Below are 27,870 nucleotides of genomic sequence, written 5' to 3' on the forward strand. Positions count from 1 at the left end.
TCCAAAATGGCTACTGCACCTGAATCAGACACATACTCAAGTTTGCTATTACTCTCTTTCATCTTTCTGCCAGTATTGTTCCAGCTCTCAGTCCTGTCCTGCAGTCATCTTGGTCTCCTTCTGAATATTTTCAGTCTGGCTCAGTTTGGTCAGGATACTTTAATTCTCCTTCCTTAGATGCAGTACATTTTTTCATGAAGGTGGTCATTATGAAATCCCTGTGTCCTTTCCTTGTCCAGCTCTGGTGTCTTTTTCTAACAACTGATCTCTACAGGGGTTAACTTGGGAAGCAGGCTGCTCTCTGTGGCTTTCCACTTGTGTTCCTGCTGCTCCTTTTTGTTTTCCCACATTTTCTCATTCTCAGCCAGACGCTTCTCATTATCGTCCATATGACTGCTTGGTTGTTCCACGATGAGGGAGGAATCTCCTTATCTTTTCCTTTCATAGCCTCTTCCATTCTCTGGCATTTTGCTTCAGATTTCTCTTGGTTTGAGAGGAAGGTCAGTTTACTGGCTTGGAAGGTCTTTATTGTGATCTTCACAGCTTCCTTGATTCTGCCTCGTTTCAGTAACCCACACCTTTCTCTCCTCCATCCATTTTTCCTGTGTCTCTCTCACATCCATCTCCACCTTCTCTGCCATGTCCTCCATCACTTCCTCCTCTTTCCTCCAGAGTCTTTGCAGCACTGCACTTGCACAGCTTCCAGGAGTGCTTGAAAGATCTTGGAGGAGGCACTGACTGCCCATCAAGGTGGTCAGTCTGGCATTTTTCTTCCTCATCCTGCAAATTTCTTTCTCATTGTCAGATTAAGCCAAGGCAAGTTTATTTGTTTTGCTGGATTCCTGTTTGAGAGATTCAGTGTGAGCCCTGATTTTCAATATCCTGTTATTCCACTTCTGCATCTGATTGCTTTGGGAAGTCCAACATAATGATCTTTTGCTCCATTTGCTGGTTAAGAGCCTATTTTATTTCTCAAATATGGTCTTCCAGCATATTGCTTTCAACATCCTGGTCTGTAGTAATGTGGTATAATGCAGCCGGTTGATGTCCAGATTGTCCGGGCACACTCTGGTAATCAGCTGCTACTACTAATAATATTGCAGTACAACTAATATGCTTCTTCTCCTACAGCTATAACTGCTAAAACTGCAAGCGCTATTAGGCTGCATGCAGTTTTCTTTAAGGAGGTTGGCCAGGGTGAAGTCTATTTCAATGGCAGGAGGTTCACAGTGAGAAATGAGAGGAAGATAGCACCACGGCACTACATAACAGCTAAGTGAGATAATCTCAAGTTTTTCAAAATGGGTGAACTGTCCCTTTAAACAGCAGTTCATATGAAGAGCTCATTTGCAAAAACAGATATCTCCATTTGAATTTATTAAACCTTTTTAAACTTTTTTGAATTTTATTAAAATTTACTTTATATTTATTTCTATTTTTTATATGTTTATTTAGCCTGGCATAATGTTTATTATCCTAAATCATGCTTTGTGTGTGTGTGTGTGTGTGTGTGTGTGTGTGTGTGTGTGTGTGTGTGTGTGTGTGTGTGTGTGTACTCCAAGCAGTATCAGTGAAAGAGGTGTATTCATTTTAAGAATGGCTTTTATCTGTTTTTGCAAATGAACTCTTCATCATATTTTCACGTGTGGAGCTCAGAGAAAAAACTTTGAAGTACGAAATGAAGGTTTTATTTTGAAGGTTAAGGGCGGAAGTGTTATTTTTACATCGTCATGGTCTTGACATCAGTACGAGCAACAAGGTCGAGCTAATGTGCTGTAGCTTGGCATACATAATGTAATATTGCCTCATGTGAAAAACGTGGTTAACTAACATGCGTTGAAAATGAGGAGGATACGAGGAGTTAATACTTTATCGGTTAGCGTAGCGTATTTCCATCTGCCTGCGATGTCAACGACTTGTTACCGCCTGTATGCTGTAGAGTAACACCTTTGCTAGCCACCAACGTGAACAAGTTGTCAACATATAATAGCTGCCGTCGGCTAGCTGGTTAACTATGAGCTCCACCGCAAACCACGATAACATGACAGGGGCAGGACCCCCCGGCGTCAGTCAAGCCGACTCTGCTGTCTCCATAGCCGGACGTGTGAAGCAGGTCTACAGCCATGTGAGGCTGGAGAACCTGGTTGCTGGACTCAGTGGAGGAGTGGTGTCTACACTGGTGCTTCACCCTCTGGATCTGGTCAAAATCAGGTTTGCAGGTTGGTGCGCAACTTGCGTAACTTATTTATCTATTGCACCACAGTCTCTTTCCAGTTGTTGTGGCGAGTCCTGTCGAGCACTAACCTATCCTGAAATGAGTGGGAATTCGGAGTATAGTTAATTCACCAAGCAGCACATATATTCAACAAAATTATGTTTTTTTTTTTTTTTAAATAATAGTTTTATCACAGTAAGTGTATTTCATTGTAACTCAGGTAGATGCATGCCCAGTGGAGTGACTAAATTATTATCTGCGCCATGCAGTAGCCTGGCGAGAATGCTGTTTGGTTTTGTGTGTGTGTTTGTGTGTGTACCTGTCTGCACCTAATCTCGCATACTACCGGGTCTATCAGCCTAATATTTTTTGTTTGCAGTTATGACTGTATGATCAAGGATATTTGATGGTTGCGGTGATTCCAAACTTTTGAAAAACCTGTTTTATACCTTAATTGATGAAAAAAGGGGTAGTCTGTCGCCTAAGTCAGAGCATCAGAGAAGGGGAGATCTGTGTGGCTGAGATCTGCACCCTACTGAGTGCACTCTTCTAGGTAACAGTTGGTAAAAGGTCATAAGTCATGTTCCACCAGCTATGTGCTTCAGTGGACTCTATTGCAACTGTCAAGAGAAATATCCTCATGCACATACATACATATTGCACTTTATAAACACTGACAATGCTTCTCATTCTCCTCTCATGTAGTAAGTGACGGGCTGGAGTTAAGACCTAAATATAATAGCATTCTGCATTGTATGAAGAGCGTCTGGCATCAGGAGGGGCTGAGAGGACTCTACCAAGGAGCGACACCCAACATTTGGGGTGCTGGAGCCTCATGGGGTCTCTACTTCCTCTTGTACGTATGCTACCCAATTTCCCTTTGGGGATCAGTAAAGTGTTTCTCATTCTGATTTTTAGTATTTCTGATGACGGCCTGTTGGCCCATAATAAGTGCTTTGATCAATGCCTTCTAGTGAAAATGCTTCATCTTTTTCCTTTCTCTAAAAGCAAGGGGATTCTCTCTTCTGTTTGCCATTGGATAAGAGGCATTCACTGTATCTGGCAGCTCTACCATGCCTCACTCAGACATCTGTTGTGATTTTGTTTCAGCCAAGTTATGGCTTTGTGATAATTCAGCATTAAACATATGTTTTTAATGGGTCGTTTAATAATGAAATTATGAAACTGTAATAATGTGATAATCAACAACACTAAACATATATAAACATGTATAAATTTTTTTGTCAGGTTAAAGGGAATGTTATATACGTTACAAAGTTTTGAATTGATTTCACACTCGACATTACCATGCTATTCAATGCATTAACATGCAATTTCACATCTATGATCAGATATTGCCACTTAGTTTCATTCTCAGATGTTTCTGTTCCTTTGCATTCTTGTGCACATGTGCTCAGCTTGTGCCTTCCTGTATTTGCAGCTGCAACGTGTCTCATGCTCTCTCTCTCCCACAGCTACAATGCTATCAAAGCATACACAAAGGAAGGTCGGCAAACTGAGCTGAGTGCCACAGAACACCTGGTGTCTGCAGCTGAAGCAGGTTAGCACTGCCCCTATTCCAGCACTGGTGCCCTACTGACTAATCGATAGTTCACACATTAACAGCCGAATAATACCGTTGTAAACTGAGCATGACTTGCACGAGGCAAATACAAATTAGCACATAGCCTCTCTGTTCATATTTTGTCTTATAGAGTCACATGGATCAGTTTCCTGGACGCCTAACCGAGTCAGGGGTTGAATATAAGCCGCTCAAAAGCTTAACTGATAAAAATTGGTGAAGCCATGAGGGATAGTGACCTCTCTGCATCGTGACGTGGTGATACATTTTAATAAATTGGGTGTGAGTGTGGGATCAGAGTTCATCAGTATTACACAGCATCAGTTCAGAACAGCAAAAATTATTCACATGGTTCGTCCTAACATTTGAATTTAATAGTCTAATTTAATCCCTGCAGAGCATAGATGTTTATTATGTCTGTTAGGCAAATATGATTGTGACGCTGCATAACTCTTTGACATCTGTGGTCCTGTAATGCTGCAGTCGTGCATCTTTGTCACCTGTTGTCAGCCTAATCTTAATAGTTTACTCCTTGTCCCATCTTTGTCTAGGTATACTGACACTCACCCTAACCAACCCAATCTGGGTGACAAAGACTCGGTTGGTGCTGCAGTACAGTGCTGACCCAACCAGTAAACAGTATAAGGGCATGTTGGATGCTCTGGTGAAGATCTACCGCCATGAGGGACTGCCTGGATTATACAGGGTGAGACATCCTTTGTACATCTCAGTCCTCTCATATCATGTAGCAGTGTGCAAGCTGCTTATTTTAGCTAATGCTAGCTAATACTAAAGTTTGTAGAGGCCTAGTCTGGTGGAAAGTTACAACACAACACATTACAATTTCCTGAAATACCACTAGAGGGCACTACCATTCCATGTTGTAAAATTACTCCATGTCTAATGGTAATAATGTGCAGCATTTGAAGCCATTTTGTAGCTCATTCATCAAGATTATGTGAATTTTATTTAACCAGGCAGGGGAACTGATACCAAATTCTTGAATGATGGCACGGCAAAATATCTTTTTGAGTAAGCACGGCTCAACAGCTACTAATACATAATGTTTACTATGGATATATGCATTAAACTGACAGTGTGTCAGGCACATATGACTAATGGCACGTATACTTGTCAAAGGGTTATGTTCCTGGTTTATTTGGTACCTCTCATGGAGCTCTGCAGTTCATGGCCTATGAGGAGCTTAAGCGAGACTACAACAAATACAAGAAAATGTCCTCAGACGAGAAGCTGGTGAGTCATTAGTGGTTATGGTGGTGAGTCTGGAACCAAGTTAAAGGTCTAAATATAACTTAATCCCATGGTTTGTAAATCCGTCAAATTAATAAGAGCGAACCCACAATTTGATAACTAGGAGTTAGCTCATAAAAGTGACTTTCCCTACTGCTCTACTCACTTTTTCTCTCTCTTCCTCTTTCTTTCTCTCTCCATCTATCTGTCTATGTGTACAGAATCCACTGGAATATATTACAATGGCGGCGCTATCCAAAATATTTGCTGTGGCGACAACATACCCATATCAGGTGGTGCGAGCGCGCCTACAGGACCAGCACAATAAATACAATGGGGCCATCGATGTCATTAGGCGGACATGGAGGTATGAAACGGATCCACTGCTGGTGTCCACATTGCAAATACAGTCTTCACAAAGCACAGAACATGTCGTCCTAGAGAGATTTACTGAATTTGGGTGCCTGAAAAAAGAAAAATGTTTTTAACCAGTTTGAGGACTGATCTTTTGTAAATTTCAGGAGAAATTACTCAAAAAGAATAATTTTTAGATACTCTACATAAAGTCTCAGTCTCGGTCAGAAACCTACACACCCTTTCAGATTATCTAGTGTTTTTTTTTTTTTTTTACAAGTCTGAAAAGAATACTTGTTATATCAGACTTGATTTCTTTCATTTGGATATATAGTAGTAAAGAAAATGAAGGTTATTGTACAGTATAATGCTGTTCTTTTACTCTGTCAGTTGTCATTTTTCCCTTGCAGCCTACTGGGGCCAGAGGGTGTAGAAATCTTACACAGTATTCTTGCTTTCATTATGGGTTATCACAGTGTGGTAATAATTTTTCCAATTTCTCCCCAGGAACGAAGGTGCTGTGGGTTTCTACAAAGGCGTTGCCCCCAACTTGATCCGTGTCACTCCTGCCTGCTGTATCACCTTTGTAGTTTATGAGAATGTGTCTCGCTTCCTGCTGGGCTAAAGCAAATGAAGCCTGACAGTGAGCCGTGGACAGCAGCGGGGAGTCTGAGGCCACACTGGCCTGTGGGCGACAGGACAGAGATGCAGAGAAGAAAATCGACATTGGTTACGCATGCATGTTCAGAGTAGCCCAGCTATGGGCCATACTCCATTTAAGGTTGTGTAATGACTTGACATGCATCAACCAGAGAGTGGATTATCTGAGCAGCTGGGTTACAAACGGAATGCTCTGTGTGTATAAGCCTAGCCAATGTGTACACCATTCATTTGCACTGAAGACTTAGGAATTACCAAGTAAAGGAACAGCGTTGGTGCCATTTTTGCAAGAGAAACCAGCAGCAAGTCCAATAACGAGAGGTGGATTTTTCTCTGAACATGAATTCTGGATTCTCAGTGAAAAGTGACATGCTCGTCTCCAGCTCAGATGCATCACCAAACAACCTTGTGGGAGACAAAGGTTGCATGCAACACCAACCCACATTGGAGGCTGAAATGATGGTCACTACTTTTTAAAACTGTGATATGTACGTCAGCGTTTCATGGTGATATTAAATGAGTTCAAAGATTTCATTGTAGTTGTGTTTACATCATATGTATTCTGCATGGTAGTTGAAAAGGACTTAGACTCAAACGCACAATGCTGTTATATGCAGCGAAAGGCACATCAGGTTTCTCAGGTTACCGTTTGCATATATGTGATATTAATTTGTTTATATTTAAATTCTCTTGTATGGGCAAACTAACTACAAAATCTGCAAGGAAACACGTATTGTTCCTCAAATCTTACTTGATTTCAGAAACATCACAGGTCATTTCAGCATTTTTTTAATGATCGTTTTTTGTTGGAGTCCTGTTTTTCCCCACAGCAAATGCTGTTGCATTGTCGTAACATCATTTTGTTATCAGCTTTGAATTATCTGTGTATTCTCATGTCTTACACACATACAATAAACATTTTATTTTGTGGCTGTGATGGAACAAGTGTAGAGTATTTCAAAGTTTGGTAAACGCAGTGATTACAAGGAGCTGCAATTTTGAGTTCTTAAAAAAAGATGAATTTATTAACAGTAATAATGAATATAAACAGGTCACAGTTACTGCATACTCTAAAGCACTGTCAATGTCTTGCCACAACATTTGTTGATTGGTTTTACCAGCAGTATCCATAAGCAGAAAGACTACAGTACAAACTTTGCTGTTTCTGGTTGACAGCATGATACAGTACTGTTGTTTACAGGCCTGTCAAATAGTATACTACTAAAAAAAAAACATTCAAGTTAACATCAGTAACGCTGTTATGCCTCAAAGAACCACACCTGATCATTTTGGCCAGATGACATAGTGCTGTAGTTGCATGGCTGGTTCCTCCCTTTCACTTAGGATATTTTTTACTTTGGCAGCTCTTCAATGACAATCCTGGATACGGAGTTCCATCCTGTAGATGCGTCACCTCTCGGATAGTCAGCGCATGTCCCCACCCAGATGGCCACGTCCACGAGGCCTGCCTTGATGCCTTCACACATCCCCTCCACTGGGCAGGCAAAAAAAGAGCATAGTGGAAATTAATGTCAGGGAATGCCTAAGCTGTCTGCTGTGAGGAAGGCTGTTAAGTGGTGTGTTTTCTCACACTGTGGTGAACTTTCCAGCCTCTGAGATACACTAAACCTTAATTGGAGGAGTGTCAATTTTCGCTTTGAAGTCTGAAATCTGTTGTGCACAAACCGACAAGCATGACTTTCCAGACGGGGCGCAGCTCTACTGTTGCTGGAAAAGCATTTGTCATACTTTTTCAAAGTCACCACATTAGACTTAATAGCTCTTGCGCAGTTTTTACTGGAGTGTTTCTTTGACTTCAAACAAAACTTAGATGTGAAGTTGTGTTCTTGAAGTGTTTGAAGTTAGCAGCGACCACAATGATTCCACATGGGACATTATTAAAAGTCTCAGCTTGCTCCATATCCAGTCTTACCTGAGGACGTTCTGTGGATGTTGATGGTTGAGTTGAGTTCAGGGCTGCCTTGGTCTAGGTAGATGATGGACTCTATGGGGAGAGGTCCTGTACACTCAGCGCCATTGAAGGTGAAGTACCACCTCTGGCAGCACGCAGTCTTACACTTGAGTCTGAGGGAGCCACTGAAGAGGACTCTGAGGGTGCTGTCTGAACGCAGCTTGGTGAATGTACAGTCCTGCAAGATGGAGAAGGAGAGGGCTCAGGGACGGGGGGGAATGAGGACACTGGCCCTGCAGAGCTGGCCTTTCATTTGCTTTTGTAGCTTACAGCTCCTGCCCTTGGCTTTGCACTGGTCTAGCTAAGAAATAATTGGGGTATATTTGTGGCTTGTAACATTTCCATCCTTATAGGCTAATGCAAAATATGGCATGTTTGATGATCAACATGGAAAGGCAAGGATGTGATGGCTCTGAAAGCCAAATTCAAAGTTTATTCCATATAGTACAACTTGTATTTTGAGTATTCATGCTGCTTTAATGCGTTGTAGTGGTATTCTATAGTCACTGCATGTGTTGTAAAGTGATAAGTGACCTGTTTGTACCTTTATGCCCATCATTCCCCAAACCTCTCTGATGTTTTGCACAAAAACCAGGACACTTACTGCTACTTTACCCAGGTCGATCCCATAATTCAAAGAATTCCAGGCACACTGTTTATAGTTGGGTCTCCAGGGCTCCTCGAAGATCTCACTCACACATTCGCCTTTCTCCCCTTTAGCCCCATCTCGGCCAGGAATACCTGGCGTACCAGGGATGCCATTGGTCCCAGGGTTGCCCTCTCTGCCAGGGGTGCCAGGTGGGCCCTGCATGCAGCTGCCATACTAGAAAACAAGGGAGAAGAGGTAGCGGAAATGGAAGTTGATCATGGTGACAAAGAGGAGAGCAAGAACAAAAGGAAAGAGCACAACAATGTTAGCAGAGTTAATGTGTCCAACTTCCTGTTTCAGATGTGTGTGTGTGTGTGTGTGTGTGTGTGTGTGTGTGTGTTTTCTCCCTGGAGTAGAAAGCCCTGTTTGGGTTGCATGCTCTGCAAAATGTTGCCATCCATTCAACCATCACACACAAGAAGGCGGATTAGACCTATTTACAAGTCATATAAACACACAGACTGCTGTTGGGCTTATCCTGGTTGCCGACTGTAAATGCGCTAACTGTCAAAACAGATGTGATCAAGAGCAAGCCAAAGCATTTGCCATAGCGTTCAGCCATAAAGTGAGTGAGTGACAGACCATGTTTTAATGAGGAATTGTAGGCGTGATGACAGTCTAAGTCAGTAGGAGTCTGGCCACGTCTCTTGGCGTGATTCACTGTCCTGCTGATTCTGCCCTGCTATGTTTAAACAGATGCTGCCTCTTACTCAGGGTGACTCAGACTCACAGTTAGACAGGCTGGCCTGTCAAAGTAGCCTTACCACATGCAGAGAGAGACACAGTGTAGATCCAACTTGACTTGTCATCATGTGGTCTTCAAAGAAACGTTTGACAAGAGGCCAGTAAACAGAAAGCAATGTGTAGCGCAGTTTATTGTCAAAGGTTTTTCAGTGGGAGTTGAATTTGGTTTCATTGGTTGGATGGTTTATAAATAAGTGCCATGTGCTAATTCTTTGTCTAGCAAAACGCAACTATCTATTTAATAAACTGACACGTAGATGTGCAGCCTTGCCCTTAAGCAAACATCAATGCCAAAAGGATTTGGGGTCTGCGTTTTAGAACATTGTTGCCCTTTTGTTCAGCATGCAGCTGTGTAGGAGGGGAGGCACACAGCCAAGAGGCAAAGCAAACGAGTCCCTAAGCAAGAGAGAAATAACAATGGGCTCTGACTCTAGTTTTAGGATCCAGGCCTGATTTGAGGCTCTAGGGTAAAGGAGACAAATCTATTTCAGATGATGAGAATCTCAGGAATGCTGACATCCAGTATGAAGAAAATTGCAGTGACATAGTCTCAGCTGCTGGGAGACATATGGCCCACAGTCTGTTTTAGCCATTAAGTGGCCATGCTGGAATAACTTGGAGATGTGATCCGCTCTGCTGGAGCAATGACATCTGACATCATCCCCATATAGGAAACTGGAAGAGCCGAGCTCTGTGATCAAACGAGTAGATTATGTGGTGGTATTCATATGATGTAATAAATCTGGAACTTATCCTTAAGAAAAAGTATTTAACTTCCAGGCAGCTTGGGTAATGGAAGGCATAATGTGGCGATGACCCAATGCTGTACCTGTCCATTACACCATTTCCAGTGGGTAAATCATCCTGGTTATATGACGTGAAATGCAAGAACGTCAAGGAAATATCTCAGAATTTTATTAGGGTTTGATTCATTTTTGAAGACTAATGAATGGAGCCTCTGTCCACCCAGCTACACAGCTGACTTTTATATTAGCTTCCAGTCTGGTGTTTCTGCAGTGGTGCTGCCTGCCTGAACAAATTAGACTCCAGCTCTATTGAATATCAGGAACAAAAAGACTATGGCTGTAACTCAAGCACAGAAGCTGCATTTGCTTCAAAGCGCTGAGGAATCACCAGTATTTCATGCATTTGGTTGCCACTGAAGCAAAGGCCAAGGAAAAGTGCTCAGAGAACATGCAGTGCATGGATTTAATGCATGGCTTTTAGTGTTTGTGCAGGCGCAGAGGCTTAAGGTTAGTTTCAGAGGATCTAGAAAGGATGCAGGAAAAAAGACATTAGGATTACCATGTTCACATAAGTAGCTCTTTCTTCCTCAGAGTGTCTAGTGCAGTTTGGCTTGTCTGCATCATTTCCAGTGCACTAGATACAGATGGTGACATAACATGCTATTCAATACCCTCCCTCTTCTACTGTGACATAAGCAAACTGTATCTCAGTTGTTGATGAAATTTAATAAAAAGAGTTTTAGCCCAGGGTCAATGGACCTGTAGGGGGGCATTTCATGGACTCCAGGGGTCCCTAGCAAAATGGTAATTGTTTCACTTTTAATTTCATTCCCCAAAGCAACTTGAAGATCCTTTATGTAATAATAATAATAATACTGGGAACAATAATGATAAAGGTTCTGGAAACACAATATTATCATTATTACATAATCAGGAACAGAAAGAGTAGATCTATTAAAACATCCCACTCAAGCAGAGGTGCTACTAGTATGCTAGTATCAACAAAGTGTTACTTTGTTGAAATAAAGCTACCAGTGTAAACACCTACTAAAATAAAAAAGTATCTCATTAAAAATGTACACAGTGAAGTTTGATGAGATACTTCTGAAGGAAAGATCACATTGTTGTTGTTGTTGTTGTTGTTATTATTATTATTATTGGTATGTAATCTTTTCCTGTACAAACAGAAGAGGACAGACTTCAATTAGGTTGTTATAACTAAAAAATACAAAATAAAATGCACAATGAACAAATGCACAAAATTCACTGTTAAGTGTTGTACAACCGGGCAATTTCTTGGTCCAGTTTCTGGTATTTAGACTGGAATTTTGGTTTAAAACGCAGCAATTTACAACGCTAGAGCAAAAACTTTAATTAAGTAAAAGTGAAATTGCAGACTTGATTCAATAAAAGTGCACAAATGTTACTTTAGTAGAGTAACAGGAGGAAATGCAATTAGTTCATTTGCAGCTTTACACGCAGTTGCCAACCTTATTCCGAAGGTCAGAGCTTTTTTATTTATAAAAGTCAGACTCGCATAACCTTTTGCAAACTGGTCAGCCAAGCAGAGACAAAGGGGCAGACAGAGAGCCAGACCCCATAACTTCCTGTTTGGGATTGTATTCTGTCCAGCCTGTCTGCTGGACTGCAGCCAAACAGGCAATAATACAGAACCAGCTGATCGTACAATAACAATAAAATATCACTTCTCATCTGCTGGGAAAAACAGCTTATTTTTTACGTAAGGATGGGTGGTGGGGAGTACATTTTTTTTTCCTCCAAGCGCCGACCACACGCAGGGATGTGTGTCAGCGTTTAACTTTTCCTAGGAATTCAGTTACTTTTAGCCAACAGGAATGCAGCATTGAAACGCGAGAAAGACCTGGAGAAATCCTATAAGTTCAATAGGGCATTTACATAGCATAACAAAACTGGAGTGCCCTTTAGGAACATTTCAGCAAAACGTTGAAAATTAAAATAATACACTAAAACACCATAAAGTCACTAAAAACAGACTGCTGATTACCACAGATAGGAGCAGCCACAGCTGTCCAGAGAACATCAAGTCCCTGATGCCACATATCTACTTTTGGAAGTCATGAAAGCGGCTGCATGGTTTTGTTTTATTTAAATTGGCTTACCTTCTCAAACTCAGCATCCTTTCGATAGCCTCTATTTCTCACCTTTTCCACTCCATACAGTGGTAAAACCAGGCAGGTGAGAAGCAGCAGATGGGCAATGACAGGAGACATGCTGCAGGATCGATTGCCTGCTCTAAATGTGAGATTTTCAGGCGCCAGTTTGACTCCAACCAGCCAGTTTTAGTCCAGAGGAGGGCAGGACAAGAGGAAAGGAGCCAGTCAACTTGCACTACCCTAAGGAAAAACCCTATGGTATTTCTGTAATATTCCTATAGGGGCTTAAATGTGTCTGTGGTTCTCAACAGTGTCGTTATCTAACTACAAATTTAACGCTATTCCCCCATCTTCTATGACATCTTGATAATGTTCTTATAGCGACCTTAATGTACTTTTTAGTCTCATGCGATATTCCTGTAATATTCCTGTGGACAGGGATTCTGACGTTTTCATGCCAGAGAGATAACAGTGGTTTGAGTGGTTTCAGAAGTTATGCACATTCTCACATTGGAATAATTAGTAGTGTTTTGAAACATGATATTAAACTGTTTTTATTTTGATGGGAACTCCTGACGCCCTCTCAGGGACTGCAAATTCCTATAATTTTGCAGTTATTTGTACAGAATCACACTTCAATTTATTACATGATCAGTATAACCAGCCTAAGTATATAAGTATCTATGTATGTGTGTTCCTAATTGTTGATTTCTGGTTGTTTCTGGAATGCAGGAATCATTTACTGATAAAGACACACATTCAACTTTCATTTTATTTATTATTCAGTGATATTTTATCAAAAGGAAATTGGACTGATACAAAATTCATACGAAAAGGTACAGACTACATGGTAAAAAACTAAAAAAGGTTCACAAAAACTGTAGAGAAATTTTATAGACGATCTACATTAGGTCTAGGTGGGTACATCATAAACAGGACCCCTGTACACATGACAGAATGAGTACTTTAAAATGTATCTGACATAAATTGACAAGCATTCCCTTTATTGAGTGTAACTGGATTGCCCTGCGACTCCCAAAATGATTAAACATAAGCCTGCAAAAGGTGGTAGGGATAATCAATCCCCTACACAGCAAAATATACTGTACAGCATAAAAGACAGAGTGATTTTCAAATAATCACAGAAAGCATTTGTGGAGAGTAAGAAATATGTGGTCCGCAATCCATGATATAAATAAACCCCGAACAAAGCCCCAGACCCATTGTGTATTTGTGGAAGACTGTCCTGTATTTAGGCATTACCCTACATGAATAATGGTTTGTGCTTCTAATGCCATTGATAGTGCAAAGCCCCTCTGATCTGTTTCCTCAAACTGATTCCAAATCATATCAATAACTACAGTAGCAGTAGGTACATTTATGCAGTAGCCATAATCACACTTGCAGAACATCTGTAGGTATTTCGAGAATGAGGAGTTATTTCAAGGAAGGCACTTTTTTTTTTTTTTTTTTTTTTTTTTAGGACACTATAAAGCTATGCTTTACCCCAAATCATAGGATACATAATTGAAGACACTTGGACAGAGAGGAAATAACAGCTACTACATGAGAAAACAAAGCACACACACACAAAACAAACAAACAAAAAAAAACATTGTAGTGAGAGTACAATTTTGAAAGCGAGAACTGGGTCACATGAAAATCAGATTCAGCATATTCTAAAAATCAGCTACATCAAGTTTATAAACATGTCTTTCTCAAAGGAGCAAAACAAGTGGTACATTTTGTATAGATGAGGTTTCAAGACAAAATTGGTTTCTGAACAACAACAACAACAACAAAAACAACAAAAACAAAACAAAACAAAACAAAACAAAACAAAACTGACCACAGGAAGACGTTCCTTATGTCAACTGTTTGGCAATAATATGACCTTCCTTATCAAAACCCTCAGTGTAGTGACTACTCCAGTGAAAGACTACTTGAACTTCTAAAAAATAGAGTATTATTTACATAAATATTGCATTTGTTTACTAGCGTGCATTCTACATGATTGAACTACCAGTCTGCAAAACAGTAGGCCTATAGCTTTTAATGCTTAATACAATGAAATGACCATTGGTTGTTGTATAATAGGAAATACAGCCATGCTGCTGAAAGGCTTCAAACATTTATCTTAATGTTTTCTGGCCAAAAACTGCAGTAAAGCTGAGCGGCACACAGCAGACACCCAAACTAAACCACCAAACACCTTTGGACTCTCCTCTGAACCCTTCAATCCAAACACACCAAGTTTTAAATGTGTGAGGTAAGTTAAATTTGGCTGGCAATGAACATTCATATACTATAATGTCACCAATACAATCATAATCAAATGTGCCAATTTAATGTGCAGCGACAGCTAAATTAAGCACACACTGAGGTACATGGATGACAACAGGGGTTCAAAGTTGTTGTCTCAGTGGATTTATGGATGGATGGATGGATGGCTGGATCGATGGATGAATGGGCGGAGAGATACATTTTTGGAGGGTTGGATGTCTCAACAGCTGCTGTCCTTGTTGTCCTTGCTCTCCTCTGGTACCTGGTGCACCAGGTGGGGGGAGGAGCCTTGGACGCTGCTGCTGTGTGACAGGCTTAAAGCTGGATGCTGCTGTCCACTGGGAGCGTGCCTGGCCTCACACAGGTCGCTCCTGGGAGTCATCCTAAAACAACAACACATATAAGGGTTATTACATGTGCATGTGGAAAACAGTTGGAAAATCCTCTTGTAGCAATACAGGACTGCTGAAGGATGGAATAGGAAGGGTGATTTCACTGTGGCCATCACTGCATGCAATGTGAAAATTCATCATTCATTTTCACTTTATTAAGCAAACCAGGTAAGCACTGCAAAGCACAGCAGCCACATGTAACTTGTGATATCCCAGAGGTCTGGGCACTGATACATTTTTCATCCAACATTTCAATCTTACACCATGCCAAGATATTTAGATCTTAATCCTCCTACCTTTATTGATTCACATATGCCTAAAAGGACCTTAAGGAATCAATAAACTTTTTTAATATCTGTTGGAGAGCAGTAGAAACTGCAATAACACTGACAGAATGTAAGTGTTTCCCACTACACAAGTCTCTGGCTCCTGACCAAACAATAAAGTCACATTTTTATCAGAGTCAGACCGATACTGGATTTTCGGGGCTGATACTGTCAGCTAATAGACACTCAAAGACATCCTTATAGAAGGGAATCCCAAAATTGTAACGCAGATACATACTCAAGGCTTGATATGTTACAGTTGAATAATACATTTCTGAACTTCTTAACACAATCCACAGCACCATCTGCTCAGCTGCGATATGCTGCTCTGTCAGCTCACTGCTATATAAAGTACTGTCAACAATGGAGTCCGCTGGACAAACAATTTAATGATAACACTGTTTCAAAATGAGCTCAAGTACTTTTTTATTGCAAAATGTACTGTATTTTTTATGCATACTGGCTAACATATAAGCCAACACTGATATGGCTGTGATGAGCTGATACTGGCTAATAATATCAGTGCTGATATACTGGTTGGGCTCTAGTTTTCATGATGTAGGGGACTAGATGGCTAATCTGAGCAGAAATCCAACAGAAATGCCTTGTGGAGAGTTCAAGTTTATTTAGAGTGGTAATATATAAATAGTGGAGTAAAACTGCGGTGCCTTTGCTTTTCTCGCTTCAATGTGAGGCATTTTAGCCTCTGTAACTTAGATGTTTTGTGATAATAGATGTTAAAATGCAAATAGATGGGAGAGGAATACTGGGAATGTATGGGCTAGAAAGTGAGTTTTGTAAGCCAGAAATCTTGGAGTGTAGTAACTACTGAGGTCAGGTACATTACAGTCATTTTGTACTATATGGATATAACAAAAATCTTAGTTATTAACTTCTAAGAATTTTTTTTACCCTTGGAGGTAGAATGATAGGACCTTTACTGTACAATTTTAACAAAACTATCATCACATCACCATCACACAAATACCTTACTTACCTCCCATCTGGGACTCTGTGGAAGCTCTCAGAGCGGTTGCTGATCTTACTTGAGCTTCCCGCTTTGCTGCGTCTCTCTCCTTCCTCCCTTTCCTTCTCCCTCTCCCTTTCCCCCCGCCTGGAGCCTCTGCTGGAGGCCGCCCGCTCCAGATGCTCTCTGGCTGAGGTCTCAGAGAGTGAGCCTTGCCCGTGGGGGTCATGGTTGGCCAGAGCGTAGGCTCCCTGGTTGGTGGTGGTGGCGGTGGCACTGGTTGGGGCAACACCGGTGCTCGTGCCCATGGACTTGGAGATGACTTTGAGCTTGTGAGAGCTCGGCTTGTAGTGCTTCTTCTTGTGTTGCACGCGGCTGTTGTGCTTGAGGAAGAACTCGCAGGACTCCTGGAGCACCCGGCGGCTCTCGCTGATGGGACTGTGGGTCAAACAGCATGGTGGTAACAAGGAGGGTGCTTCCAGAGGTTTATTTCCTCATAGAAAGCAGCAATATATTTTGATTACACACATGCAGTATACTAGATTTAGGTTTAATAGTGTGCTATGCAAAATTGAGGGTTGACTGAAATAAGGACCATACTGACACAGCTGACAAACAATGTGTAATAAGCATGTAATTGATCTGTGAGGCATCAGTGACAATCGCAAAAACTCAACCATGAAATGTTTGGCTTATTCCATGTTTTTTCTCACTGGAGTCTTTAAAATCCTCACCTTAATGCAATTTACATAGTGCATCTTCATCGCATAACCTTAATAAAAATATAAATGTCATTGAGTCAGTGATATGATGCAGTTTGGGTGATTACATTATGTATTGTAGAATTAATGGCCCTGCACATCTATGGGAAGCCTTTAATCAATGCAACGTTAAGACTGGAATCCATAAAAGTCTGTATGCATGAGTTTGTGTGCCTTGGTCTAAATGCAATTTCAGAGGCTTTTCTGCCCCGTCAAGACTTAGAGAATACTGAATATTTATAATCATTTATATCCTGGCATTCATTCATTCATTCATTCATTCATCCAATCTCTATGAGCATCTTCAGTTATGAGCACCAGCTTTCATAGACCCACACTGCTGGAACCCTAACATAGCGTATTCATTAACTAAATTGATCTTGCCGGTTACAGCAGATCAATGACCACTGGCAGTGATCAAGTGAACAATGATCAGTCAATCAGTAAAAAATTACCCTATTTTCATTCAATCAGTAACTAAACAAAGGTGCTGTATGTTCTACAATGCTGACAGAAGTGCTCTTACTCTCTCTTGCGGGTCCTGTTGAAGAAGTAGGCCCACTCTGAGCAGGTCTTCTTGCTGCTGACCCAGAACACTGCAGATATTCCGACCACCAGCGTCATCAGGTATTTTACCAGGAACAGCGAAAGGTCAGGACGGTCATACTCTGTCGTCTGAAATGAAGAAACAAACAAATACCATAATAGAATCCTTGTGATGTGATGAGTGTGTCTGTTATAGTTGCAACCTGAATACGACTAAATCAAATTTTGAGCAGAGCTTGAAATTGAATTCTGCTTTTGAACACTTTCCTACAGATAATGACACTCATGACAATTGCTTTCCTCATGTCTCTACTTAACATTTTTCTTTTCTTTTTTAGCTCAATTTTCTCACACACTTTACCTGTCTCTTGTTGTTTTCCCATTGTGGTTTGGCATATAGTATTTTGTATAAAACCGATTTTTTTCCCCTTTGCTCATATGTTCAAGTTTAGGTGACGCATTTCTGTGTATTAGCCTTGGGCAAAAGTGGTTTCCAAATGACAGCACTGCCATTAAAATCAAAATGAGTATAAATTACTGCTGTGGTCTGTCCATTGTAGTCTGATGTTCAAAACTACTCCCTTTGTCATGTTAAATGATTTTGCAGTTTTGTGACCAATTATCTAGTCTCTTTAACACTCTATTAAGGTGCCTCATGCTGTGTTGAAGAGTCAAATGTAAGAGTGGCAATTGTTAGACCTCATTTAAAGCTGACACACACTGCTGCTTGGCATTAAACTTAATGTGACTCGCCTGTGGAGCGGAGTTTGTAATTGTTCAAAATTTACATTGCAACACCTCTCCTCCACCCAGAAATGAAGAGGCCATTTTGAGGACTTGGCACAGTGAGACACTTTTCTATCTGGTTGGCTGTACTGTGAGAGAAACACAAATTTTCTTGCCCTGAATAGCTGATTTTATTGAAGTCCAGTGTCTAGGTAGACAATGAAGCAAAACTGGGTTAAGTGTAGAAAGGAGGTTTGTAAAAGGATGTGATTTTCCTGGTTAGATACTGTGGAAAAGCAGCAGTGATTGCACATTTTAATTGTTTAATGCTGTTTTTATAGGGCCAAATGCTAAGAAAATGACAAGCCATTACTGCACTCCTCTCATCTAACTTAAATCCCTTCAAGTGAATATATTAGCTGCAGCTACCTTGTAAGAACAGGGGATGCTGTACTCCTGGCAGCGGTCATTGATCCAGGTATTCTCCCAGGTGCTGCGCTGACTTTGTTCATAGGTGTAGCAGGCCAACAGAGTGACCAGAGGCACTAGGTACAGGCCACTGAACACACCAATGCGGATCATGAACTTCTTCAGCTTCTCCTGGTTGCGCTCATCGTGCTGGATAACCTGCCGGACGTGGTTGAGAGATACGATCCCAGCCAGGAGGAGGGAGAGGCCCACGATGACGCCCACGCACAGTGGAGCCAGCACAAAGTAACGCAGGGCGTCTAGGTCGTAGAGCCCCACAAAGCAAACCCCACTGATGTTGTCCCCTTCAACCTTGTTTAGAGCCAGAAGCATGACGGTCAATGCCCCGGGGATCCCCCAGGCAGCAGAGTGGAACCACACCTACACATGTATGACACAAGCAACAAATATTCAGCTGCACCATCACTCTGGGCCTGACTGACTGAGTCTAAATGGTCATTAAGTAATCTATTGATTTCTGTTGGTGACCAATACCAACTACAACAACAGCTCTCATGTTTATGTCCCACGTTAACCTTTACCTTTGACACATTAAAATAATAATAATGATAATAATAATAATAATAATAATAATAATAATAATAGTAGTAGTAGTGTTATGGAAATGGAATGAGGTTCATTGAAGAAAAGACACAAGGGAGAGAGGGAGATAATTTGGGATGGCCTGGCCTAATAATTTCCCTCCACAAATAGCAAGGGTCATGACCTGACACCCAGAACCAATCTGTGAAGTTTGATCCAAATTGGATAGACACTATCCTAGTCCACACAAATGTGTCATTTGTACATGCAAATGTGTGTCCAACACACTATGACAGCTAACTTGAATTTCAATTTAATTTAATTTCAATTTTTCAGGTCCCAAAATAAAGATACAATAAAAAATAAAATACAAATTTGTTTCTCTTTGCTTATTAACCTCCATTTGCTCCAGTTTCCCGAGAGAAATCACTGAAGTTTCATCTTATCATGAAGAGCAATCTTGCCATACAGGATGCTGGCTACATATTTCCTTTGCTGGTAGACCTTTTCCACAGCAGCCATTTTTTCATGAGATGGCAGGTAAATACAGGTGTTACTAATGAGATTAATTAAAGTTCTGCTCCTTTTAGATGTGTTCCTTTTAAATGGGAGCCAACATGAACAATACCAGCATGCTGGCTCTGTAAGACCTAAATGGAAAAGTAGTCATTAATGTAATTAGTAACACCTGTGTTTACCATTCCTATCAAAATGGCTGCTGTAAAAAAGGTCTACTATGTTTTGAACACACATGCATTACCGCATGTGACTACTAATAAAAGTTGGACCAAGACAGTGTTTGGCTCAGGACCTTTGCCTCCCATGAGCTTTCCTGTCTTAATCTTTCTTATCACTCACTATTTTATATTTACATCTGAGGCACAAATATAAATAATCTTATAATCTTAGAAATTGTGAGAATCTTACCGCTTTCTTTTCAATGGCCTCACAGCTCCACTTGGGGCCAGCAGCCAGGAACCAGGTGATGGTGAGGATGACCCACCAGACGATACCAGCAGAGGAGAAGAAGTAAAGGAGCATGAAGAGCAGAGTGCAGCCTTTACTCTGAGAGCCCAGCACCACTGTCTCAACACCAGCTGGATGGGAGGCCTTGGTGCAGGCTGCGTTGTTCCCCAGCAGGAATCCAATGAAGTAAATGAGTGAAACAAAACTGTAGCAGACGGCATAGAAGATTATGGGACGTTCGGGGTAGCGAAAACGTTTGACATCGATAAGGAAGGTGAGGAAAGTGAAGAGCGTTGCACCCAAGCAGATGATGGAGCACACGCCGATGAAGCTCTTGGCAAACTCAATGTCATGGGGTTTGAAGTACATGTTGGAACAAGGTGGAGCACAATCAGGGGTGCCCAGGAATGATGAGCCCTGGCCTGGTTTGGTCTTTAGTTGTAGCGGACACCAGAAGCCCAGGTCTCTCTTAGCTGATGGGGAGCTCATGGGTGTAGTTAGTGGGAGTGCAGAACCATCAGGAGAGCTACATGGATCCAATCTGAAAACAAAACAAAACACAAAGATAAAATAGGCCAACACAACAGGGACCATGCTTGGTGCAAGACTCCTTATATCTTGGACCTTGATGATATGATTAAAAACTACTGCTCTGTCTCTAGTAGACTGTTCAAAGTTGTGCTTTCTTACTTGTCACACTGCAGCTCAGGGGGCCAGGTGATGCCAAAGGTAGAAATATCGTTCCTGCAGTCAAAGAGCACAGCCTCACACTGCTCTCGGCATGGACGGATCACCTTGGTCTCCTCGGTGCATGCTGGGATAAAGGCCTGGCATAGGAAGTGGTGGACGTCTGGAGAGCAGCGCAGGTTTGCGAGGGGCATGAATGGCTGAGGATAGGCAGAAGAGTTAAAGAAGCTATGCATCCAATGAGCAACTGGTTTTGTTTTGTTGCTTTATACTACCATATGACTAATCTCTGGGTCCTGGATTGGTAATTTTGGATGGTATTCAACAGTTTTATTGTTGACTGTGCACAAAATCCATTGTTTCTTCATTCATTCATATAATTCATGCACTCATAACACCACAGGGGCATTTTTTGCCTCTTGATTAAGAAAAGAGTGGCATTACATACATAACAGCTCTGGCTAATTCCTGTTGGAGGGAAGTAATCCTAAAATATGTGATCTCACAAACACCTCCCTTGTTAACCCACATTTAAGGCTGAATTTTTATGGCAGAAAAGCAATGCCAAGGTTGTTTTCAAGCCATTTATATTAGAATTGAAATAAAAATAAAAAAGATAACAACAATAAACCCTAGTATTGGTTTGTGTAACCTGACATACAGAGCAAACCACCACACCAAGTAACCACACCTCTAAGACCCCTGTAAGTAAACTTTATACTTAAAGATACTTAATTTAACTGTATTCAAGAAAATTTAATGCCATTAGTTTACTTTAGACAGGATTTATGGTTATCATTAACTATTTTCCCCCTGAAAACTTAAATCAGTGGTTGTTTGCCTCATGACAATCACCACATCATTGTTTACCTTTTTTATTCATCACTACATCACTGGATGAAAGCATCTACCAAATACCATATGCTTACCCAAACAAAATTGTGCATCAGAAATGCAGAATATAAGTCAACCAACGTGGAGTTTGAGCTAATCTGATGAATACTAATGATGCTGACAGTAGGCTACATATAGATGACTAACCAACCAAGGTCCCCTGCTATGTGTTATGCCATTAACAGAGCACAGTTTTAATTTCCAGCACACATGAACAGTTTAAAAAGGAGAGATCACTACAGTCCACTATAATCTGAGAGCCACTGAGCTGCAATGCCCTACAGCGCTACACAAAGGGTCCCATTCACTGGCTGGGAACCATATTCTTCCGTTTCAGCAGACAAGTGGGGGAGAGCGGTGGGCATGGGCTGCAGGAAATTACTGCATGGATGTTTGGAAACATACGCCGACAGGCCAGGAAGGCAGGAAAGCAGAGAGCTGTTGATGAGTTTGCCTGCTCAGTAGCCATAATACTAGTGTGTCTACAGCATGTGTGCTATGAAGGATTAATGTGAATTCATCAGTGGCGTGTATGGTTTATACAGTGCAAAAACGACTTGCAGTCCAAAGTAGTCCAAACATGCATACAATGTTGCTGTTAGATTCTCAATAACTGTACACTGTCTTCATCTTATGAATGCATGGATACACAGTGAGAATTTAGGCATAAAACACAAATATGCACCACACACACCACCAACAGTGCAAATTGAACAAGTCCACTATTCAATGATTTTGCTCCCCTTTTTCCTAAACTCCAGTCTGGCTGTGGGCCCACTGCTCTCTGGGGCCTGGCCTTGCTCCCTCTGACAGTAAGCGTCCTTGTTTCTCCCCCATGGAGGTCTAGAACTCCTTCTCAATGAGCTCTTCTTGCTTGAAAATCTGACTTTTATTTGCTTTATGCCAGAGCTACAGTAAAAACAGCACTTCTTTCAGAAACCTACAGCCAGGATCAGGAGCAGAAGTCAAGTCGATTCATGCTAAGAGGCTAAATCCTCTGCAGAAAGTTTCATACCAAAGTACTTTAAGGATTAAAAGATTCCAATACATGGCCAGACACCCACTTTTCAAACTTTCCCTCTAACTTTTAAGGCTCTAAAGTGTCCCCTATCTGACTGTAGAGGTCATTGGCTCTTTCCATTCTCTTTGTGTTCAAGCACCTCACAGGTTATTCCAAAAGCTGGCAAACAGGAGTGGAATCTGGGAACGAGGACGGAAAAAGGTTAGCCCTCCTCCGGAAAATCCTACTGATATGCTGTGCCGTGCTCGGACCAAAGCAGAAGTATGTTTGATTACAACGTCAGAGCTTTGTAATAAATCACTGTACACTATCAAGGAGAGCTATGTATAGTATGTAGTACTGAATGTAGGCCAGAATGTGTAGGCCTATCACCTTGGAGACAAGACAGAGGTAAGACTGTGTGCAGGGGAATTGAATGAGTGATTAACAGAGAGAGAGAGAGAGAGAGAGAGAGAGAGAGAGAGAGAGAGAGAGAGAGAGAGAGAGAGAGAGAGAGAGAGAGAGAGAGAGAGAGAGAGAGAGAGAATACTCATTGTGGTATGCAGGATAGTCTTTGTGTGAGACAGGGTGTGTCCCTCCCCTTCCTCCTGAAATCAAAGGCTCAACACAACAAAGTCGACTAAGTTCCCTGTGGCCAAGGTTGCTGTGAAATAAGAGGCCTATACCTCTGCCAGATGCTGCACAAAAGACTCCTTCAGCAGATCTGTGTTCACTCCGAACACTCTCACACCAAACGTGTGTAACCCAAACCCTGGCCTTTAGGAATGTCAGGACACAGGATGCAGCCCCGAGAAAAACTGAGTTCTCTGTTGAATAGAGGGGTGATACAACATCTTGTCAGAGGAAGCCTGGGAGTAAATTTGTTGAACTTAGCCGAAGGATATTCTGATGTCGGTTATGGACACTAGGAGGAGGCCGAAATGTTTTCATAAGAAGTGATGAACCGCAACTTAAAGCAAAATTGAACTTTGATTTAGTGTTGGCTTACCTTGGTGTTACATGAGTCCATATGGTGGTGAACAATCCTCATTAGCTGCTCTATTAATCCACCATATTGTATTTGTGGCCCTCCATACACTTGCATAGGGCCACAAAATAGGTCCCAAAATAACACGTTGAGGGCAAAGACAAACGCAAACAAAGCAGGTTATGCCAATATAAAAAATTAGTCCCAGTACCATTAAATGCTGTTTTCTCTTTATTTTCATATTTGAATTCGGCAGGTTGCATATGCAGGAAACTTATGGCATAACAATCTTGTGCCACAAAGACACAATATGATAGTACTTTCACAAATAATTGTAGCTACACAAAACAAAAAAGGTACCAGTACTTGTTGTTTTTTGTATTACCATAATCCGCTTCGTTTAGGTTTGATTATGCCCTAAAAGTGTCTTGGGGGTTGTTTTGCAGCACTGTAGAAGTGAATGGAGAGACTAATATACAGTATTCTGGATTAGCAGCTCAAGGGAGCATGGAGCAACTAATGAGTATATTTCACCACCATGTGGACTCATGTCAGGTTCTGGTAAATACACAACCCAACACTCTACCAGAGTTCTCTTTTGCTTAAGTGTACAATTCAAACTGTCTCCTAAACAGTTCACAGAAAGCTAGACTCATCAACATTAGATGTTTTGCCTTCTCTCCTCCCTTTTGGCATAAAGCATCATAGACTAACTGGACTGCTATGCAGCATGCAGTCTGCTGTTTACTGACATGACACAACATGATTTGTGGGTATTGAAGCTTAATACAGTTTTCAAATAGTTACTTCATGCTGCCATTTGAAGCTGCTCACATGCAAATTTGCTTAGTGCAGCATTACTTACAGAGTTTACCTTTTGGCCAGACTTTCAGGATAATACAAGCAGAAACATTACGGGACAAGGTCAGTCCAAGAAAAGCAAATCTACGTCAAACAGTAATTCAGCAGAGGCTGCACTGAACAGCTTGTCTCCCCTGTAACAACTCTTCATGGGGCTGTTGCGCTAAATAGCAATGCTCTCCTGTCTTAATCAACTTTTCACGTTAAATGAACCTTATAGGTCTAGTCTGATGATGTGTCGTTATGACTGAGTAAACTTATAAGTTTACTCAGTCATAAGGACTTATAAGCCTACCATGTTCTAAATGATGTGGGTTAGACTTTGACTTACAGACTTTCTCTCATGTCATCCCATCACTCGTCCATATTTTCTGTAATCTCTTGGGCATTTTGTGCATCAAGCACAGATTCTGTTTTGTTCTCACAGTACATGGAGAAAAATGGAGAAAAATTCCCCATTCACGCCAATGCTAAAATTGTACAACTGTCATTGCATTTCCTGCATTCCACCAATTAGTACACCAGAGTTGTCTCCCTCTAAATTGCTTACTCTTTCCCTCTCTGTTTCTTCCAGGTTGGGTTTAACATCACATTTTGATATAAGAGATATAATCTGAACTCCTTCTTGATTGATTTTCTCAAGTGCTATAAACTGTGATGAAATTTTTTTAATGCTGTGTCAGGTGGAAAAGTAGCAGCATTTAGACCATGATAGGACACAAAAACTCTCGACGGAAACTCACTAAAGACATTTATTTAGTGTTAGCAGCTCTTTAAGACAGAGTGAGACACTCACCTAGTCAGTAGTAGGGAAAACATAATTATATTAGGCCTTTACATGAAGAATTAAGTTTTGAAAAATATAATTACATTTATTGAAATTTACGTAGCTGTAGTCAGGGAGGAACCTCCAGCATATTGGTGGTGGACAAATGGCTGATATTCAAGTAGGCCAATATCAGTGCAATATATTGGCATACCAATAGGTATATCCCTAGTAGTAATAAATATAATAGCATGTTGTAATATATGAGGACTCACCTCCATCTTACTGGCAGCAATGTCTTGGTCATAGTGCTCCATCATGTTGGGAAAGAAGGTCATGTTATAGGGCATGCCGAGGCACCGGTGCACTTTGATTGGCTCACAGGTAAACAGGCTGTGGGCGCTGCAGCTTCCCACCCCTATCAGCAGTGCCAGGCACACCCACAGCGGTCCAGGCATCAGCATCGTGATGACTGGTTGGTAGTGAGTGTGTATTTTTTTTTTTTTTTTTTAGTACAAGAGAACAAGTTTCTTTTTGGCTCAGTTTGAAGATATCTTGGCCCAAACTTCAGATTCCCCTGGTTCACTCTTTCATCCGCATTCCACTTTGCCTCGGGTCATCTCCGTGGAGACGATGGGGGCGGTGGCAGGTAAAACATTCCCATCAGCACTCTGTGGGGTTAGCATGTGCCTCTGGATCGCAGCCAGGAATCCTACAACCTGAGAATAAAGCAATTTGACTGAGTTGGATTTATGCTTCCATCTACACAAGATACCACTGTTTTGTCTTCAGGGCATGATGCTTTTCCAACAAGTCTGTGATCAAGACTTCAAGACTGTTTTTATGTTTGGGCTTTTCATTACTGAATGAGAGTTCTCACACTACTTTGAGTCAGGTACTGCTATGAAGATTTGCACTGGACCACAGCCCCCAATTTAATAGGATGCTGTCCTGGGGAACCTGTTCTTAGAAGACATTAGATAGTTACAGAATCACATAGCATGTCAGCACTGTATTGAGGATAAAACAAATGCAAAGACTGAAGCCCTCTCATCAAAACACTTTCATTGTGCTAACATCTTCTTTTGCTAGGGACTCCTAAAGGGCCCTGGAAGACCCCAGACCCCACTTTAGGAACCACCGCTGAAAAATGCATCAGTCAAAGTGAATTAAGGGATCACAATCCAGTCAATCCCCTTGCAAAACGTTTAGTACATGCAGTTAACACAGGGTGGGGAATAGCCTACTGAGGAGTCAGGCTGATTCAGTAGAATAAGTCTGAGCTTGTTGAGATGCACATTATACTTCACATTAAAGTGTCAGAGTTTCTCACACACTTGAACACGCAAGAAACTAGCCTAACAATCATGCATGTTTGAAAATGAAGTTCAGGGAAAAGGGAGGGCTTTCAAGGAGATGTTTCAAGAGGTTTAAATTTGCTACTGGGAATCCCATAGGCAATGGAGCCAACTTGAACTCGGTTTACCCACCTTTTGACTTGCAGCATTGTGTTTAGCCACTTTTCTGCAAACGTGAAACTTTAATAAGTAAATTCAAAGAGTGTCCATGGCCAGTAGTGTCAGACCGAAATAAGCAATACGGATATAAGAACTTAAAAGGAGAACAGAAAAAACTGACTTCTGTTTTCATAGATGGTTGTTTATGCTGGTTTTATTAGTTTACCAACCTCTTTAAATACCACTACACCGCTACTTTCTGACAAAGTAAACATCCCCTTCACCAGCGCAGAGTGGCCTTTTGGCCTATCAATTTATTGCAACAACCTGTAATTAATGTCAAAGCAGAGCGATAAAGCTATTTGGGGAGAAATCTGTAAATAATTAGCCTATCAAACGTTTTTAAAAGGCAGCGACAAAAAGCATTATCACTAATTGGTCCATATGAGAATAACTATGCAACCAAGTCATATACAGTATACAGGGTATATCACAGGTTTATAGCACTACTCTTCTTTACGAAAACTCCCTAATGTGAATATTTTAAATAGTTTTAACGTGTCAGCTCCACCTCTGCCAGTCTTCCAGACTACACCGGCGACTGGACCACCGTCTCGCCATAAATCAGACACCAACTGCGGGGCGAGGGTACAGTAAACATCCCTGCCTCGGCTGGTGGCTTGGGACGGGCCCGGCTTCAGCTTCGGTGCAATAAAGTTTTAAAACTATACAAGAAAATGAAACACAGACACTTACCCTCGACTTCCCAGGAGTTCCTGTATCAGGTAACTACACCGAAACTCTCCGAGCAGTCATTTTGAGGATTTCATAGCGTGTTTCCTGCGGTGAACTCCCACAGCGTCCCTCCGTCCTCTCTTGTCTGGCGACGCTAACTTAGTGATGCCTTCAAATGCTGTCGGAATATGGGGGT

The 27,870-nt window shown here is 41.3% G+C and overlaps 3 protein-coding genes across 4 annotated transcripts; 1 reads left to right on the forward strand and 2 right to left on the reverse strand.

Moving 5' to 3' along the window:
• Positions 1–1,729: 1,729 nt before the first annotated feature.
• Positions 1,730–7,004, forward strand: LOC115374162 (mitochondrial folate transporter/carrier). The gene is made up of 7 exons (XM_030072939.1): positions 1,730–2,219; positions 2,921–3,071; positions 3,691–3,776; positions 4,349–4,503; positions 4,938–5,051; positions 5,270–5,415; positions 5,910–7,004. Exons 1-7 carry the CDS (start codon positions 2,015–2,017, stop codon positions 6,025–6,027), a joined length of 975 nt encoding a protein of 324 aa, XP_029928799.1. The 5' UTR covers positions 1,730–2,014; the 3' UTR covers positions 6,028–7,004.
• Positions 7,005–7,082: 78 nt separating this feature from the next.
• LOC115373232 (collagen triple helix repeat-containing protein 1-like) lies at positions 7,083–12,448 on the reverse strand. 2 transcript variants are annotated; one of them, XM_030071511.1, is made up of 5 exons: positions 12,315–12,448; positions 10,733–10,807; positions 8,639–8,857; positions 7,996–8,212; positions 7,083–7,557 (listed from the first exon to the last, which is right to left on the reverse strand). In XM_030071511.1, the coding sequence occupies exons 1-5, from the start codon at positions 12,423–12,425 to the stop codon at positions 7,415–7,417; spliced, it is 765 nt and encodes a 254-aa protein (XP_029927371.1). In that variant the 5' UTR covers positions 12,426–12,448; the 3' UTR covers positions 7,083–7,414. The 2 variants fall into 2 exon arrangements, with proteins under 2 accessions (XP_029927371.1, XP_029927372.1); XM_030071512.1 differs by lacking the exon at positions 10,733–10,807.
• Positions 12,449–13,066: 618 nt separating this feature from the next.
• fzd6 (frizzled class receptor 6) lies at positions 13,067–27,828 on the reverse strand. The gene is made up of 8 exons (XM_030072665.1): positions 27,696–27,828; positions 25,758–26,201; positions 20,977–21,173; positions 20,248–20,827; positions 18,739–19,158; positions 17,564–17,712; positions 16,307–16,714; positions 13,067–14,974 (listed from the first exon to the last, which is right to left on the reverse strand). The coding sequence occupies exons 2-8, from the start codon at positions 25,944–25,946 to the stop codon at positions 14,812–14,814; spliced, it is 2,106 nt and encodes a 701-aa protein (XP_029928525.1). The 5' UTR covers positions 25,947–26,201; positions 27,696–27,828; the 3' UTR covers positions 13,067–14,811.
• Between the last annotated feature and the right edge of the window lie 42 nt (positions 27,829–27,870).

Source organism: Myripristis murdjan, chromosome 16, assembly GCF_902150065.1.
Source record: "Myripristis murdjan chromosome 16, fMyrMur1.1, whole genome shotgun sequence".
NCBI classification, from domain to species: Eukaryota; Metazoa; Chordata; class Actinopteri; order Holocentriformes; family Holocentridae; genus Myripristis; species Myripristis murdjan.